This window comes from Centruroides vittatus, unplaced genomic scaffold, assembly GCF_030686945.1.
Source record: "Centruroides vittatus isolate TY-2023 unplaced genomic scaffold, ASM3068694v2 contig_417, whole genome shotgun sequence".
NCBI classification, from domain to species: domain Eukaryota; kingdom Metazoa; phylum Arthropoda; class Arachnida; order Scorpiones; family Buthidae; genus Centruroides; species Centruroides vittatus.
In genome coordinates this window covers 1,848,321-1,866,400 of record NW_027122227.1, presented here as the reverse complement: position 1 = coordinate 1,866,400, position 18,080 = coordinate 1,848,321, and the positions used below count along the sequence as shown (strand labels likewise).

Here is an 18,080-nt window from a genome sequence, read left to right as displayed (position 1 = left end):
AAAGGCTGGATGAAATTATGCTTAAGGACAGAGAACACATGACTGTTATGGACTTTAAAGCCTTGTATCCCTCGATAAAACTTCCTCCATGCTTCTGCGCCTTAAGGGACTTCTTGTTTAACAACATCGTGAATTCATTCAAATACAACAGGCACATTTTGGAATTAGCTGATCTCATCTGTCATTCTTCCTTCTTTGAATTTCAAGAGAAAACATACATGCAGGGAAGGGGAGTCCCGATGGGAAGTCCCATATCAGCGATGCTCTGTGAATTGGTCCTACGAAACCTAGAATGCAATATATTACCTTCATTCCAAGAAGACATAGTTTTCTATACCAGATATGTTGATGACATATTCATCATATGGAATAATGATCGCAATACCCGTCGCTTTCTTAATACAATCAACAACAACCCCTACAGACTCACCTTGGAGTTGGACCAGGAGAGTGACTTTAGGGTTAACTTCTTGGACTTGACGATCATTTGTAGAGATGGGGTGATACAGACGAATATCTTCAGGAAACCGGTATATCAACCTAGCATCATACCCAGAAACTCCGTAGATCCTGACCAATTTAAATTAGCGGCTTTGCGAGCATGGATAAAACGAGCTTACACACATTGCTCAAATATTTGCGACACGTACAAGGAGTTGGAGTACGTACGGAGCGTAGCAACACAGTTTGGGTATCAGAGAGAGGTCGTAAACCAGCTAATTACAAGTATGCAGAGACGTAAGCAACAACCACACAGAACTGAGCAGCGTAAAACAGTGGTCATGGACTATATTCCGTTTATTAACAAGATTGTTAGGAAGATGTCCAAGGAAAGGAACTTACGCATAGTATATAGACGCAACCTGACGGTATACCATCTATTAAGGAATGATAAGAAGAAAGAGAAACCAAATGAACTAACGGGAGTGTACTCGATTCCAATCAGGGACCAACGTTTTGGGTCCCGATCTGATGTACATTGGGGCCACCTTGCGTAATTTACAACAGAGAATAAAAGAGCATAAGCAATCTGTTAATAGGACCGTTGACGGCACAGCCCTAGCAGCATTTGCTAAGCAACAGGGGATCACAGTACACTGGGATAGGGCTTCCATCATAAAAAGCCACTAGGTCTAAACAGGCCGTTAGACACATGGAGAAATTAGAAATATATAGGGCACAATTAACATCCCATTGCATCAACCACAGAGACACAGATGGGCTGTCGTCTGCTTGGAAATCGTTCATTGGATAACGTAAGAGTGAGTTATTATATATAGTTTGTCAAGAATCTGCATTTTTTACCGTTTTTCGGTATATCGTTTTTTACATAGACTGCGCAATCGCGAAAATTCTTTCCATTCTCGTGATGTTGTAAATTTGAATTATTAGTTCGTTCTTTTTATTTTTGTTGGAGTAACTGAAGAAGACTGATGAAATCAGTTGAAAACGTTTTTATATGATTAAAGTTTGCTGGAATTTTTGAAAGAAAGGTGTTGTTTTCTCTTTGTTGACTGTATATATTATATATATATTTATTTATTATACTGTAAATGATTTATGAGCATGCCTTGCATTTAACTTCTCAAAACTTGATGTTATTAATCAAAGCCAAATTAATTATTATAATATATTAAATTTGGTAAGATATGGTGCCTAATGTCTATCTAGAAAACAAAATTACAGGTATCTCTTATATAACACAGTAGTTATGTTCCAAAAAAGTGTTGTTATGCAAATCCATGCTATACAAAACATGGGGTTATGTTCTAGAAGTTAGCAAGTTATTCTTTGTTGTTACTAAGAGAAATGTGTTTATTAAAGCAATTGATAATTGATTTCCAATTAATAATTAATTAACAATTACAATTAAAAGTACAGTAATACCTCGGTTTTTGTTGACTTTGGTTATTGTTGATTTTTTTTTGCAAAAAATTTCTCAGATTTCCTTGGTGTGCCCAAGTGACCTCACTGCTAATTTTGCGAAAACAAAGGGGGACCCATGCGTGTTATTTCTCATTGTGTGAGCATTACCCCGTGACAGCCCACCATTGGCTAATGGTTCCGTTACCTGAACACTGGAAGTTCGGTCGTGGGTTTGTGCTTCGCCAGGATGGCTGGCCATGTCCTGGTGAAGTTTTCCAGGTTTTTTCCATGTCTGTAACAATGCCTGAATAGGGACCAGTTACCTTTAAACGGTCCTCTCAGAAGGTATTATTCCCTGCAGTACAATCATCATAAACGCATACAACCACTATTACGTGACAATTATGTCACACTTTACCATGGGGCAATATAGGCTAGAAGCTCATATCCAACTAGCTTCCATAAGACAAGACATTATCTCGCACATCTAGTCAAACAATTCCATCGCTTTCCTTTAGATTAGTCTTTTATATTAATTTCTTATTGCTTTTAGTATTTAACACTATATCAATTATCCATAAAATGTGTTTTTGGTATGTATTTTAGAGTGTCTAGAACGAATTAATTGAATTTATATTGATTCATATGGAAATAATTGTTTCTGTTTTCGTCTGTTTTGAATTTCGCCAATTATTTTCAGACGGATTATCGACGAAAACCAAGGTATCACTGTACTGCATTACACGTTAATATTAACTTTAGTTAAACAAGGGTGTTTTCTTTTTACAAAGTATCCTCGTCATCTCAGCTTTTTTGTTGTTCTTGATCAGAAATATCAGCAATGTCTTAATTTTTTGATTTTCATCACAATTTTTTATGGATGACAAAATAAAAATATGTTGTTAATGAAAAGTTTTCTAGTGACATAAACTTTACTAAATATGAAGACTAATCTATAAAAAGAAAACGCAGTGACAATCTTAAAGGGTACAGTTTGAAAACAACAAAAACTAGTTGATAGGAAAGTTAGTATTGGGTTGTTCGGAAAGTTCGTAGCGATTTTTAAGAGAAATAAAAGAAATTGTTTTAATACTAAAAATATACTTTTATTCCATTATGTATGCGCCATTGTTTTTAATGACATGTTGCCATCTATGGGGCAGCTTCATTATACCTTCTTCGTAGAACTTTCCTGTTTTTCCCTCGAAAAACTGATCCACGTGGTTTTTGCAAGCTTGCAAAGTATCAAAGTTTTTATCATGAAGGGAGTTTTGTAGAGAACGGAACAAATGTCCGACGGGGCAAGGTCGGGCGAGTAAGGGGGATGGGGTAAAACATCCCAGCCTAGTTCCAATAATTTTTGGTGTGTTCGTAAAGACGTGTGAGGTCTGGCATTATCTTGGTGAAACACAATGCCTTTTCTATTGGCCAGTTCTGGACATTTTTCTTTAATTGCCATGTTCAGCTTATCCAATTGGGAACAATATTTATCAGAATCAATTGTTTGATTCTGTGGAAGCAGCTTGTAGTACAGGATTCCTTTCCAATCCCACCAGACAGTGAGCATGACCTTCTTTGGATGAAGACCGGCCTTTGGAGTTTTTAATGGTGATTCATTTTTCTTACCCCATGATCGTTTTCGGCTGATGTTGTTATAAATGATCCACTTTTCATCACCTGTCACTAAACGCTTCAGAAAAGGGTCATTTTCATTTCGTCTTTCAAGAGAATCACAAATGGAGATGCGATCCAGTAAGTTTTTTTCCGTTAAGTCGTGAGGTATCCAAATGTCATAACGATTCACATATCTGAGCTTCTTTAGATGTTGAAATACAGTACTGTTTGATGACTTCACTATGTCTGCAATCTCTCGAGTTGTGTAATGAGGGTTTTCATCCAATAATGCTTTGATCTGGTCCTCTTCAATAACAGGAGGTCTTCCTGAGCGAGGAGCATCTGAAATTACCTGTTTTAAATTTTGCAAACCACTTTCGAACAGTTGATTCTGATACAGCACTTCCACCATAAACATCACATATCTTTTTTGCTGTTTGTACAGCATTTTTGCCTTTATGAAAAAAGAAAAGAAACAAGTGTCGATAATGCACGTTGTTCGCATCCATTTTTGCAATGAGATAAATTAAACGCTATTTGAATAATCTTAACGGTTTTTTTTGTAACGGACGCGTCTCAAGGTCATTTATCGTAATATTCACTGGTTTGTACAATTCTAATCATTTTTGCGTCAATCGGTGTCTCAAGTGTCGGCTATCAAAAATTGCTACGAACTTTCCGAACAAACCAATACAATTGTTTTCTTCACACCAGTTATGCATTAATCATTTTTTTCTTTTTGTTCTATCAGTCTTCATTAAAGTGAACCTGACAAAAAGCACAAAATTATTGAAAATTTTGTTATTCTAAAATTCATGGGAAAATTTGAGACAACACATGTGCTTACTTAAATTTAAAAAATAATGAAGTTTACACTTAAAAATTGTGGAATCTTGTACGAAGAATTTCCAAAATCATGTTGTATGAGGGATACCTGTATTTAAAATCTAATTATTAATAGCAGTGAAAAATTAGCCTGATACATTATGGCACTCTTTTGACTTTGAGTGTGCCTTGTTTCTGAAAACTTGTAAATTAAAATCTTGTAGGTTGGGATGGACTTTTCCATTAGTTGTCATTAACCTGTGTGCATAACAACTTTATATTGGTGAGGTGAGCTATCTTTTTAGTTCCACTCTCTGTTTTATGCATCACATTTTTAGGCACGTTGTCGTAGTATATTACTTTATCAACCTGATAAGGTCCTTTAATGTTTGGATGTTTTCGCCTCATACCACTTTGAACTAAAATCCAGGATCCAACTTTAATGTTTACCAAAGGTCCTGCATGCTTCCTACCATAATATTTTTTGATGGATTCTCGATATTTCCTTCATTGTTCTTCGGTACGCTGCTTTTCATACGATTGTAAATCTATAATACTATAGGATTTAGGATAGGATAGGATAGGATCATATGAAAAGCAGCAGGCTGATTGCAAATTCAGTAGCCTCCAACTTAACAACTGTACATTGCCATTTGAATAATAGAGAGCAACCTAAATAAGAGTTGTAGCTACGGTTTTCGTGGCGAACTGCAGCATCCAAGCAATTTTTCCACTCGCCTTTGAAATCCGGATAGCAATTAAGGAATTTCTTGAGATCCCTTATCTTTCTCTCACACACTCCATTCCCAGCAGCATGATAAGGCAATGTGGTTTTTAATGTGATATTCCTGTCTCTGGCCCATTGCTTGAAACCGTCTGATTTAAAGGTAGATCTGCAATCACTGATGATAATAGTTACATTATTGAATAATGGTAAATTACCCAAATAACGGATGACACTATGCACATCCTCCTTCATGGCTTTAGCATAAGCTATCCTATAGCATAAGCTTTGTCTATGACCACTAGAAATGATTTAGTCATTCTTATTCTTCACTATGTTTTTGAAGCTCCGCAAAATCAATGTGTACCGTATTAAAGGGTATTTTCGATTGTGGGACAAATAGAGTTGGTCTTGATGGGGTCGGTATTTAAACTTGACAGATTGACATATCGGACAGGTCTGCACGTAATGTTGGGTACTTTGTCTCATGTTAGGCCACCAGAACCATGCCCTTAACTTGTAATAAGTCCTCCAAAACCAATCATGACCCCCACTGTCCAGATCATCATGATACCATTTCATAATGCTGTTTTGAATATTTTTTGGGACAATCAACCGGCCATTCTTGGTCTTTTGCTACTTGTGTTTGTCGATTTGGTGGACTGGCATAGATTTTACGTGGGGACACAATCTGGAGATGGCATCTGCATCTGTTAATTCTTTTCCAGTGCAATGGTTAATTTTCATATCATAGGTTTGTATAAAGACTTGCCACCAACCTAACCTTTCTTTCAGTTCTTTTAATCCCATTAAAAAGGTAAGTGCTTGGTGATCGGTATGCGTGGTGAATTTCCTTCCCTCCAAGAAACTTTGAAAATATTTAATTGCCTTGATCACGGCTAAGCACTCCTTTTCAGTTGTACTATAGTTAACTTCTGCTGATGTAAAAGTATATGATTGGTATCCTATTAAAATGTTTGGGTTAAAACTTGGAATTTGGAAGACAAATTGCAAAATTATGATTTAGTTAATTTTCCTACTTATAAAAATTATAATGAATCCACAATAGTCAAAGCTGGAACTACCAGAGTATATACAAGACTCTGAACATACACACTTTTCCAGCATTTTAATTAAAACAAATGTTTTTGACGTGATTGATAAGCCTTCATTGGATTTTTAAATAGAGATTCTGTTTTTGCAGCATAGTTTTAAAAAAATGTAATGTAATACTGGCATCATTTTTGTAAGGTCGCCGATAGGTGGGGATAAGTTAATCCTGCATCAGGATGAACCTAAGGGAAGTGTTTGCATGTGGGTGTGGCAGAGGAGGCAAATGATGGCAAGTGTTTTACAAAAGGAAAACCATTTATTTGGTAACGTTTATGCTTACATCGGCAACTGACAGTTCCACTTCTCTACAGTCCTTCGGAGAGGCGAGAATTTTGGCTTTGGTCATAGCCCCGGGACAGATGTTTGCAGAGATGCTGAGGAGTCCTACGTTGTTGGTGGCAACACAACACAATATAGATCACAACCTTTTTTGGGATGTGGAGGAGACTCCTCTTCAATCTTGAAGATTTCAAATTTTTATAGTTTTTCTCTCACTATTCTAATTTCCGATTGGCCCTTCATCCCCTTCCCCGTTTTTCGATTGGTTCCTCTTGTTTCTAGGCGAAACCTGGGACGACTTGGGTCACGGGAAAGGTCTGATTCAGGGTGTCCATCTGGCAATTTCTTGTCCATTGTGCTCGGAGATGGTTGATAAATTACAAGACTCAAACTCATAATTTAGTCCGTTAATTACGATTTCTGTCACATATGAACTTTTATGATCATATGCAATGTTTTTCTATCCATTAAATCTGTCCCCCCTTTCCAAAATTATTTTCCTAGATTGATTATTTATGAGCACTCGAGTCAGAATTTCACCTATTTATGAGCGCTTGTGTCAGAATTCTGTTTATTTATGAACTTCTGTGACAGAATTCTACCCTTCTGTTTGACATTGACAGATCGTTTTTAACACGTGTTTGAGTCTTTTCCGAGACTTGTTGTTTACATTTTGCATTGTGATGTTAAGATCAATAGTTTTTTTTCTCTTCTCTCTTCTATATAATCTATTGTTATAATTTAAATGCAAGAATTTTGCGATTTACACTAGTTCGAACCTCGTCTGGAAACTCACATTTATGATAGAAATAAAACAAAATATAAAATAGAATACAATTAAGAATAAAAATAAAGTAACAAAAAAAACCCCGATAAAGGGTTATCAATCAGGCCAAAAACATTATTTTTTAAATTAAAATTAATTGCTGAAAAAGTGTGTAAGGTATATTCAATGTCTTTATATATTACTAGCAAATTAGCCCGGCATTGCTCAGGAAAACGATTTGGATGATTTGGTAAATATTGTACATTTGGAAATTAAGTTATTACTATCAAAAACACAAAAAATCACATCTAAAATAGTACAGTAGAAACCATTCCTCAGGTTGCCTTAATTCTCTCCCTCTCCCCCACAAAGGGGAATTCCGAAAAATCTCTTCTTAGTGTGCATTTTCATGATGTACCTTAACTGTGTACCAAATTTTAACTCTAGGTTTAGCAGTTTGCTCTGGGTGATGATGAATCAGTCAGGACATGTAATTTTATATACAGTCGACTCCGCATAAGTCGGCACCTCAAGGGGAAGTGGAAATGTGTCAAGTTATCCGATGTGACGACTAAAGTGAAGTTGGAAAAAAAACCCACAAAACTACAATTAATAAAATACAGTAGTGCGTTATACAGTAGTATAGGCTTACAATACATTGTGTCCTCTATTTACAATTACTCTGTAGATGAAAAACTGAAAAATTCATTTAGTGTTGTTTGTTTTGAGCATTTAACTGTCTCGACTTTCTTTTTCAACGATCACAAACGCCTTTAAAACATCATCTTCACAATTGTCAATTGTTGGCAAGTAACGTCTAAGGATTCTTAATGCCTCTGGCATGAGAAAATGCAAAATTGGATTCTGGTGTGACATTGATGTAGATTGTATATTTTCTTTTTGTTTATCTGTTATTATTTTATACATAAAAATACATAAAATGTTAAGGCATTTTTATTAGTGTGTGTGTGTATTAATTATATATTAATATATAAATCGAGTCCTCCTCCTGAAAAAAAAAATGAGTTTGCGCCACACGCGTGGAGTGAATTCATTTTTTCAGGAGGGGGTGACGACTTATTGGAGTATGGGACAGCATGTTGACTTATCCAGTAGTGACGAGTTAAATGGTGTCGAGTAAATCAGAGTTTTTTAACATGAATGCCTATGTAAGTCGGCCGGGACCACAGAAAAGTGGCTACTTAATCGATGGTGTCGACTTATGCGGACTCTGCTGTATATAGATAAAGAATTATGAGGTTGCAATTTTAGGAAATAAGCTACAAATATTCAAGAATTATTAATTGAATTTGAAAACTGCTGGAAGCATTCAAGGCATTTGAAAATGATTTTTTAATATTTAGGGATCATTTTTCTTTTAACACTATAGATACGAAGAGTAACATCCGAGAGGAATCGATTGAAATCCAGAACAACACTGCTAAAATAAAAATATAAAGAAGTTGAGATTCCAGACTTTATCTGTACTTGCCCGAACATATTATTGAAATGCAGGTTCACTGCAAAAGTATTGGCAATGCTTGATAGAAAATAATTGTTCACATAGATATGTACTATTTTAAAGACTAATAAGAGTTCACACAGAGAGAGATAAGCAAATGTGCATTTAACATCTATATTAAAAACATTATTGCAAAAAATTGCATTTGATACTGATAAAATTGTTTTTGCCAATCTTCTGGCAGAAACAATTTTATCAGTATCAAGTGCAAGTTTCTATTAAAAAATATTAATTTTTCAAATTTTCATAAATTCAGTAAGGAGAAATAAATGTAAAATTTAAATAAGTTAGTTTTGAATATACAGTAAAGACTCGTAAATCGGCACCCGGGTAATCGGAATCGCCGGTAATCGGCACGATTTTCAGTCGGACTGTGTCGTGCTGAATCGAACGTTTTTGATACTAAATTTACTTCTAAAGTATAATTTTCATGTTTTTATATTCTTCAATATATTTATTTTGTTTGTACAAAATGCAGAAATAATTTTTAACGATACTATAGCCTCGATTATTATTATAAAAATTTTCGTTAGGCTTAAAATCGACGAAAATTCAACAGGAAGCGACACGCGACGGAGAAAAATTTGAACATCGGACAGGTTAATATATTTTTACGTACATAAACCGAAATCAGAACAAATCCCTAATCTGAACAACCCCAGTCCCCAATTGATTCCAATTTTCGGTTCACTACTGTATATAAAAGACTTTTTTGTCTGTGGTCCACAGACACTCAAACTGTATTTGGTGGCATGCGATCTTATATGAGTTTGACATCATTGTTGAAAGAAAACAAAAGTTGATTAAGACAGTTAAGCATAAAATAAGTAAAATAGAGTGAAATAAAATTATAATATAAATCATTCTATCAGAAATAGTTTTCTGAACTGCATAATCACAGAGTAACTGTCACAATCTCTAATGAGTGAATACACTGAATGAAACAAAGAAAATGGAAACTGAAAGCTATTTGCCATGCAGTGTGGGAATTATGCATGATTAGATTATATTCTCATAAATTCCAGTGGACATTCATTGTATCAAGTATTTTATCTCATAAATTAGGAAGGCAGATAAAATAAAATAGCTTGGTTGTCTCAAAAATATTGAGTGTTTTTAAATCAGGGCAATTCTATTTTGAAACTGTCATCTAGAATAAATTGCAATTTATTTTCTGAAAACTCTAAAAAATTTTAAGTGTTTTTGTATATGTGAGAGTAAGTTGGGGGTAGAGAACTTGTTATAACTCTGGTACTGCTTATTCGGCTTCATAGTCGTCAAGACTGGCCTTTGTTGTCGTAGGATGACTTCTTAAGATATTATTTAGAGACGAGTTCATTAGAACCTCCTGTAAGTTGTTTTCCTGACACCAGCCTAGTTATAGCATCAGGCACGCTCATAACCTTTTGTAAGGAATTTCGAGTGGGAGGGTCGTGAGTAAGTGGCTCGGACATTGGCTTGAATTTGAGTCATAGAAGAGGCCATATTTAAATGATTAACAACTGAGATTTATTCGTAAAATAAAATAAGCAAGGTTACAATTATTTGTGACAAACTTATACAAATGATCAAGATAAATCAAGATACACCAAGACCCTGACTTGAGAGAGAGAGATCACGAATATATATTATATTACCTAACTGAAATCAAATACATAGTTTGTAACAATTTCTCTGTTGGATCTGCTCTCTATTGAATTTGTTTGCTTGATTGCTGGATGTAGAGGATGTCTTAGAGGAAATTGATGAATGTTCGGGAACTCAGGAGAGGATTTTCTTCAACTTAGGAGCATTGGAAAATCATTGAATTGGTGGTGAATTTTGGAGATGATCCCTTTTGTTAAACACTCATCAAACATATGGAATTGAAAGTCTGGTGTTGAACTTCTTTCTTTAATATGGAGCGATCTGTCACATTTGGTAACTACTGTCAAACTCCCTGATCGCAGGAAGTTTGTTGCTATATTTTATGTTACTCAACCAATCAAAAGAGACTTTTGGTATGTCGACAGGATGTTTGGGGAAAAATGAAGGGGGTGAACATCCAGATAGATGCTTAACTTTTGAGATAAGGGTATGAGAAAGGAAGTGAAATTTCCCTCTCAGCACCAAAATGACTAAACTGTTTATTTTATGTAAATAAAATGGAGAAAATATTACTTTTTGTATTTAATTATTTCTCTTTGAATTTAGAAAATAAATTATTAATTTGTGTGATATAGTCGTTTTATAATACATTAAAATGAAAGGAGTTTTAAAATCTCTCTGTTGGGAAGATCTCTCAATTTTACACATCTAATTAAAATTCGATTGAATTTGAATCTCACATATAATTTATTGTATCAAATGTTATAATTACATATAGAAAAAATATTTTTGTATAAATCGGTAATCATAATCTAACAGTAATTATTATGTTTTTATATGAGTGTGTAATAAGCTTTTCACTACAGTAAAAATGGTTTCTTCATATATTAAACTTTTTAAAACCATCTTTCAGATAAATAACAGAAAAGATGAAAATGAGAAAATGGAAGATAGCTCATCAATAGACCAGCAAGATGATGATGATGATGATAAATGTTTTGAAGCTACTAAAACAGAATTAGGAAAAGAAATGGCAATTGACAAAAATGAGTTCTTGATAAAGAAAGAACATACTTTAAAAAGGAAAAAGTCAACAAAGAAGATAAAAAATAAGAAAAGTAAACTAGCAAAATTTGAAAAAGAGATGAAAATAGATGATATTGATGAGATAGTTAATGAAGTAACAGATAAAGTAATGAAAAATACAAAATTTTCTCCAAAAGAAAGCACAAAAACACCTGACAACATTAAAAATGTCAAAATTGAGAAGGAAATGCCCCAACAGGCAAGAGAGAGGAATACAAAATCTTCAAAATTAACTTCAGAAAACAATATAGAAAATAATGACTGTTCAGTTTCAGTTGAAAAAGATTCAAACAAATCTTCAACCCAGAAGAAGAAGAAAAAACATTGTGATTCTGATTTTAGCGGCTTCACAGAAGAAATGAATACAAGTAATTTTGATGAAGTGAAGAATACAAAATTAACTCCAAAAAGTCATACAGAAATTAATGAAAGTTCAGTTTCAGTTGAAAAAGATTCAAACAAGTCTTCAACCCAGAAGAAGAAGAAGAAACATTGTGATTCTGATTTTAGCGGCTTCACAGAAGAAATGAATACAAGTAATTTTGATGAAGTGAAGAATACAAAATTAACTCCAAAAAGTCATACAGAAATTAATGAAAGTTCAGTTTCAGTTGAATCAAACAAATCTTCAACCCAGAAGAGGAAGAAAAAACATTGTGATCCTGATTTTAGCGGCTTCACAGAAGAAATGAATACAAGTAATTTTGATGAAGTGAAGAATACAAAATTAACTCCAAAAAGTCATACAGAAATTAATGAAAGTTCAGTTTCAGTTGAAAAAGATTCAAACAAGTCTTCAACCCAGAAGAAGAAGAAGAAACATTGTGATTCTGATTTTAGCAGCTTCACAGAAGAAATGAATACAAGTAATTCTGATGAAGTGAAGAATACAAAATTAACTCCAAAAAGTCATACAGAAGTTAATGACAGTTCAGTTTCAGTTGAATCAAACAAGTCTTCAACCCAGAAGAGGAAGAAAAAACATTGTGATCCTGATTTTAGCGGCTTCACAGAAGAAATGAATACAAGTAATTTTGATGAAGTGAAGAATACAAAATTAACTCCAAAAAGTCATACAGAAATTAATGAAAGTTCAGTTTCAGTTGAAAAAGATTCAAACAAGTCTTCAACCCAGAAGAAGAAGAAGAAACATTGTGATTCTGATTTTAGCAGCTTCACAGAAGAAATGAATACAAGTAATTCTGATGAAGTGAAGAATACAAAATTAACTCCAAAAAGTCATACAGAAGTTAATGACAGTTCAGTTTCAGTTGAATCAAACAAGTCTTCAACCCAGAAGAAGAAGAAGAAACATTGTGATTCTGATTTTAGCGGCTTCACAGAAGAAATGAATAAAAATAATTCTGATGAAATTAAATATACAAAATTAACTCCAAAAGAGAGTTTGGAAAATAGTAAAGATTTAGATGAGAAGGGTTCAAAGAAAACTCCAAAACAAAAAACAAAGAAACATTCTGATTCTCACAGTGATTTTGCTGAAGATATGAATTTATGTAAAGAGGAAACTAAACATACAAAACTGTTTTTGGAAAAAAAATTTGAAAATGATGAATTTGTTGAAGTTAAAATTTCAGAAAATCAGACCAGAGCCATATGTGACATTGATAAAGATATTAAAAGTCAAAAAATATCAACTCCTGCAAATATTGAAGCTGCTTCCAAAACTCCTTTATCAAAAACATTACCCAAAAGATCACCTAAGCCTAGATCATGTAAGAAATCTAAACAGTCAACTATCACAGATTGTTGTGTAATAGTGGAAATGCCAGATAAAGAAAAGAAGAGAATAGAAAAAAGTGATGTAAAATTTCATGATTTTGAAGAAGAGGAGAAAGAGATTGATAAAGATAGAAAAATTACTGGTATTTTGAGTAATTCTGGAAAAAAGAAGAAAAATAGGAGTTGTAAAAAGCAGTCCACAGTCAAGTTTAATGAGAAAAATTTGGAGAATTCAATGAATGTAAAATCTGATTTTCATCAATTAAAAGATTCAACAAGAAGGAAAACAAGAGAAAGTGAGAGGGATATTCAGGCACTTTCTTCCTCTTATATTGAAAGTAAAACAACTCTTCCAAAACGATCACCAAAATTTCGAAGTTGTAAGAAATGACATTGTTGTTTAAACAATGAAATGTCTGTAATATATATTTTTAAAATAAAAACTAACAGAATTAAAACATAAATCAGATTAAATTGATATATTTTTTCAAAGTATTTTCCTACTCAAGATAATTAAGGATTTTTAAATATTAGATTTACTTATAATAAGATCATTACTTACGTAAAATATTATCAGCTTCAATATTGCAAAGAATTTCTGAATAACATTATTTTTTCATATTAGAAGTCATAGTTTTAGCAGTTGAGATATCATGCACCATTAGACACTTATTTTCTTGTTAGTGTACAAGATAGATGATGAAAGTGTTAGTAAAATTTACTAATAATTTGATAAGCTATCTATCTGGTATATTCATGCAGATGAATATACCGGTATGCTTATGTATAAACCCATATTCATCTGATGAGGGCACAAACCAAACTACACGGATCAATAAATTGAAGTTATAGATTTCTTTGTGAAATGTTTTGGAAATCTTAGGTGAGATGTTAGAATACAGTAACAACATCTAATGTGAGAATGTTGTTACAGGGTGCACAGCATGCAGCACTAATAGAATCATTTTTATTTTGTATGATGTTTTGAGTGGTTCTGGTTTTGATTAATTTTAAGTTTTTATAAAAATCAAGCTGTTTAAAATGATTCTATAAGAGTTGTGTGCAACCTGCACTTCTGTGGCCCTTCCCTTGTATCCCTTATATTAGACACTAGCTGCCACCAGAATACAAGTTTTATAATTGTAATTCTGAACAATAATAATATAAGCATTATTCTTATCAAGTCAAACTGCACTATTCCCTAATAGTTTTTAGTAATTTTGGAATTTGAATTAGATTTTTATATACCGTATTTTACGGACTAAGACGCACCTGAGTTTTGGAGGCAATTTTTCAAAAAAGTGTGTCTTATAGTTTGTAAAATAGGTATTTAAATAGCATAATAAATATATTCAATTAGTATATATGAATGGGAACTTGAAAATATACAGAACAAAATTTTATGTATTGAATACTACTAGAGAAAAATACATGCAAGCCAGGATATATATTGCAGCATTCATTAATTCTCCATGCTCAATGTCAGAAGCTGTAAAACAGGGTTTGTTGACTTAAGTCAAATTAAGTAGCACTAGCAGTGGATTAACATTACTATTTATTATCTGTAAGAAGAAATGCAAATCCATGTAAAAGAAGAATTGGCTGTAGTTTTTAATCATGACTTTTTGATATTGAATATTCAAACAAAAACATTTGAGATGTAAAAAAATTGCGCAAAGTAAAACTTATGACAACAGTCAAAAATGTTCTTTGGTAAAGATAAACTTGGTGCTTTAAAGCAAATGTAGAAAAGAATAACGAAAAAAATCTTGTGGATACCGCTGCCAAGTACGAGGTCTCGGACAGAGTCCGAATCTAAGCGTACAAAAGTTCAATTTATTTAAGAAAATATTAAGAAATGTATGAAATAGATCTGCCGCGTAGGTACGAAATAAACAATACGGTTGACTCCGTGTGGTCACGAGTTGTCGCAAACTAACTGGGAGTTTCCTGTGGGCACTAAGACGGCCTTTTTTTGGCAAGCCCATTATGAATTTGCAAGTTTCTCACAATAGAGCGTCCGGGTGGTGAGGGAAGGGACTAGATGTATCCAGATGTACCACCCCCGAAAAATTCCTGGGAATTTTTCGGGGGTGGTACATCTAGTAGATAGTAAGATAGTAAGCTACCGCTCTGGGAAACCCAGAGCGGTAGCTTACTATCTTGACTGCTCGACCATCCGGCCGTCACAGGAAAAGGACCAATCAAATTCAAAATTTTGGGGAGAAATTCTTTAAAAACCGGAATTCAAGGACGAGGCGGTTGCTTCTCCCTCGCTCAGCCTGTTTATCCTGTCAGTTTTCTTTTCATCTTCGTCGCTGCACCTACTCCCTCCGTAGTACGCAACTTCCAGCCTGTTTGCCCCGGAGCCGCCGATTGTCATTGCAGCTCTGTCTAATCGCCGTTGGATAAACGACGGCAGTGAACTTTCTACATTTATTTTCCGTCAAAGAGATGTTATCGACTGGAAACGTGTAAGCATTGCCTTCCAAATAAACGGCTTGTTATGTAAAAGTGACTGTCTCAGTATCGAAACTACACTCGCATTACGTTAGCACCCCTTGTTCATCTTGACAAGAAGAGGGATTAACCTCCCCCTTTTCCCTATTGGCAAACCTCACAAAACGTTAAGCTTATCTTTACCAAAGAATTTTTGATTGTTGTCAAAATTCTCACAAGTTTCTACTTACCACAATTTTTTTACATCAGGTGTTTTTGATTGAATATCAATTTTTTTTTGTTTGCTTAATAATTGTATTAATCAAGTCAAGGCATAAGATGATGACGCACTGTACAATTCGGTCGGCGCCGACGGAATTCTTTTGTTACGCCTTTTTTTTTTTAACTTTCCGCCCTGTGGGCACTAAGAGGGCCTCTTTTAGTAGGCCCATTATGGGTTCGGCCAGGCCCACAATGGGGCGACCGGGTGGTGAGGGACGGGGCCCGACATATCCGAACGGACCCCCCCCGAAAAATTCCTGGGGATTATTCGACCCGTTCGGATCGATCCGGGTCCCCCAGAGCGGTAGGCTGCCACCTTTACTGCTCGGCCATCCGGCCGTCTGTTACGCCGTTTAGAAAAACCATTATAAAAAGTTTTAATTGACATAAATTTGAGCTTTTGTGATTCTGGATAATATTTTGAATGAAAATTATTTGTTTCCATGCAATTTTATTTTTATAAGCATAAAATTAGACCGTAAAACGGAATTAGCTTTATGGGAAACCTCCGTGAACTTTGACCCGGAAGTTTCGCGGGAATCTGATAACGAGAAAGTCTTAAATTTAAAATTTGAACTTTTTAGACCCAGTAGTTTTTTTTCCTACGAGCACCTGCAGTGTCGGATGAAGAAAAAGAAGAAAATACAGCCCTTTTTTTTGGCGATTTTTGCACTTTTTAATTGTTTATATTTCGGCAACAGCTTTATAGAAAATCTTAAAATTTTTGCACACTACCTAAGAAAATAATTATCTTTTGAAAGAGATATTCGGAATAACTGCAAGTGTTTGGGGGCGGAGAAATCGACCCCCGAAAATCGGCAACTTGATTCCTATATATATATAGCTAGTCTGACTTTTTTATTTGGCGTGGAGTCACTACCGGGAATTCTGATACTATATACATAGGCCTATAGTTAATATTAATTATAAATAAACAAAATATGTCCATCATCTATAGCAAAGTTGGCCAACCTTTTCATCGGCGTGTCTATAAATGGGCACGAATTTTTTAGCGAGCAACACCCCCTACATCCGAGTAGTTAATTCCAGTACAATCCGAGTAGTTAATTCCCCCTACATCCATTTTAATTAGTAGTTAAAAATAAACTAAATAACTTTAAAAGTAACCAAGAATAATAAAAACATTAAAATATGGATGTAAGAACGAATATTAATTAAATAAGCCACTAGCGTTACTGTGGAAGTAATAATAGGCCTACATTAAGGGATCTTAAAGGGATCGACTGTCGAAAAAGTTTGCAGACGCTGAATCACCAAAATTTTCAAAGAAGTTTTTCAGCCACAGTCGTGATTTTTACCAGGTAAAACCCTTACGTGACTCAGTGAATTAACCTACACCGTTTAATGCGGTGTTTCTCAAACTTTTTGGACCGCGACCCCCCTTCTGCACTTAAAAATTTCAAAGGACCCCCGAAGAATAAGTATATGTCGAAAAACATCCCGGAGGGAGGGGGTTAGGCTCGTATTTAAATATTTATATTATTTTTATTATTTATATGTGCAATTTATTTAAGTAAAAATTATTTTATATATTTTTTATTTCTATTATTTCTAAACATGAATCCATAGTAAATTTATAAAATATTTGAAAAAATTGATCTGGCATCAATTTTTCAGCGACCCCCCAAATATTTTTCACGACCCCCACTTTGAGAATCACTGGTTTAATGAACACAACTATTTTTGTTAACGTCAGGCGTTCATTTGGCCTTTCATTTCTATTTTCTACGAGAACGATTTCCTATTTTATTGTAGCTCAGTACAGAAAAAGTAAAAATGGATACAAAGAGTCGGACAACAATAGTGAGTAGCTAAGGCATACCAGTGTTCCCATCAAAGCGGAAATTGTTTAAATTCAAGCGCCGTAACTAAATTACAAAGATAGACAAAATTGGGGTTTCTATACTTGAAGTTTATTGTTTTTCCGGTTGTAAGGGACATGATAAAATCGAAATTTCTATTCATCTTTATACGACAATATTAGGTTTTTGCGTACATATTGACGTTAACATCAATGTACGAGTATATGCAGGGAAAATCACGCAATTCGGCCAAACTTTTAATATTAACTTTCGCGGCAACGCAACAATAAAACTCTGTGTACTAACAAATTGTCAGAGTTTTATTGTTGCGAGCGGTCGTTGATTGTTAATGCGAACGGTTGGATTTTTAGTTCGTGCGATCAAAATTTTTTCGTTTCGAGTGTTTTTCTCAGA

At 34.2% G+C, this 18,080-nt stretch overlaps 1 protein-coding gene across 1 annotated transcript in view; it reads left to right on the top strand.

The window, feature by feature from the left end:
• The window catches only part of LOC136976698 (uncharacterized), a 30,531-nt gene extending 17,018 nt beyond the window's left edge, over positions 1–13,513 (top strand). Inside the window, exon 5 of the mRNA XM_067272062.1 lies at positions 11,210–13,513. Coding sequence (XP_067128163.1) covers positions 11,210–13,513 — 2,304 coding nt within the window. The remainder of the gene's footprint in view (positions 1–11,209) is intronic.
• The last annotated feature ends 4,567 nt before the right edge of the window (positions 13,514–18,080 follow it).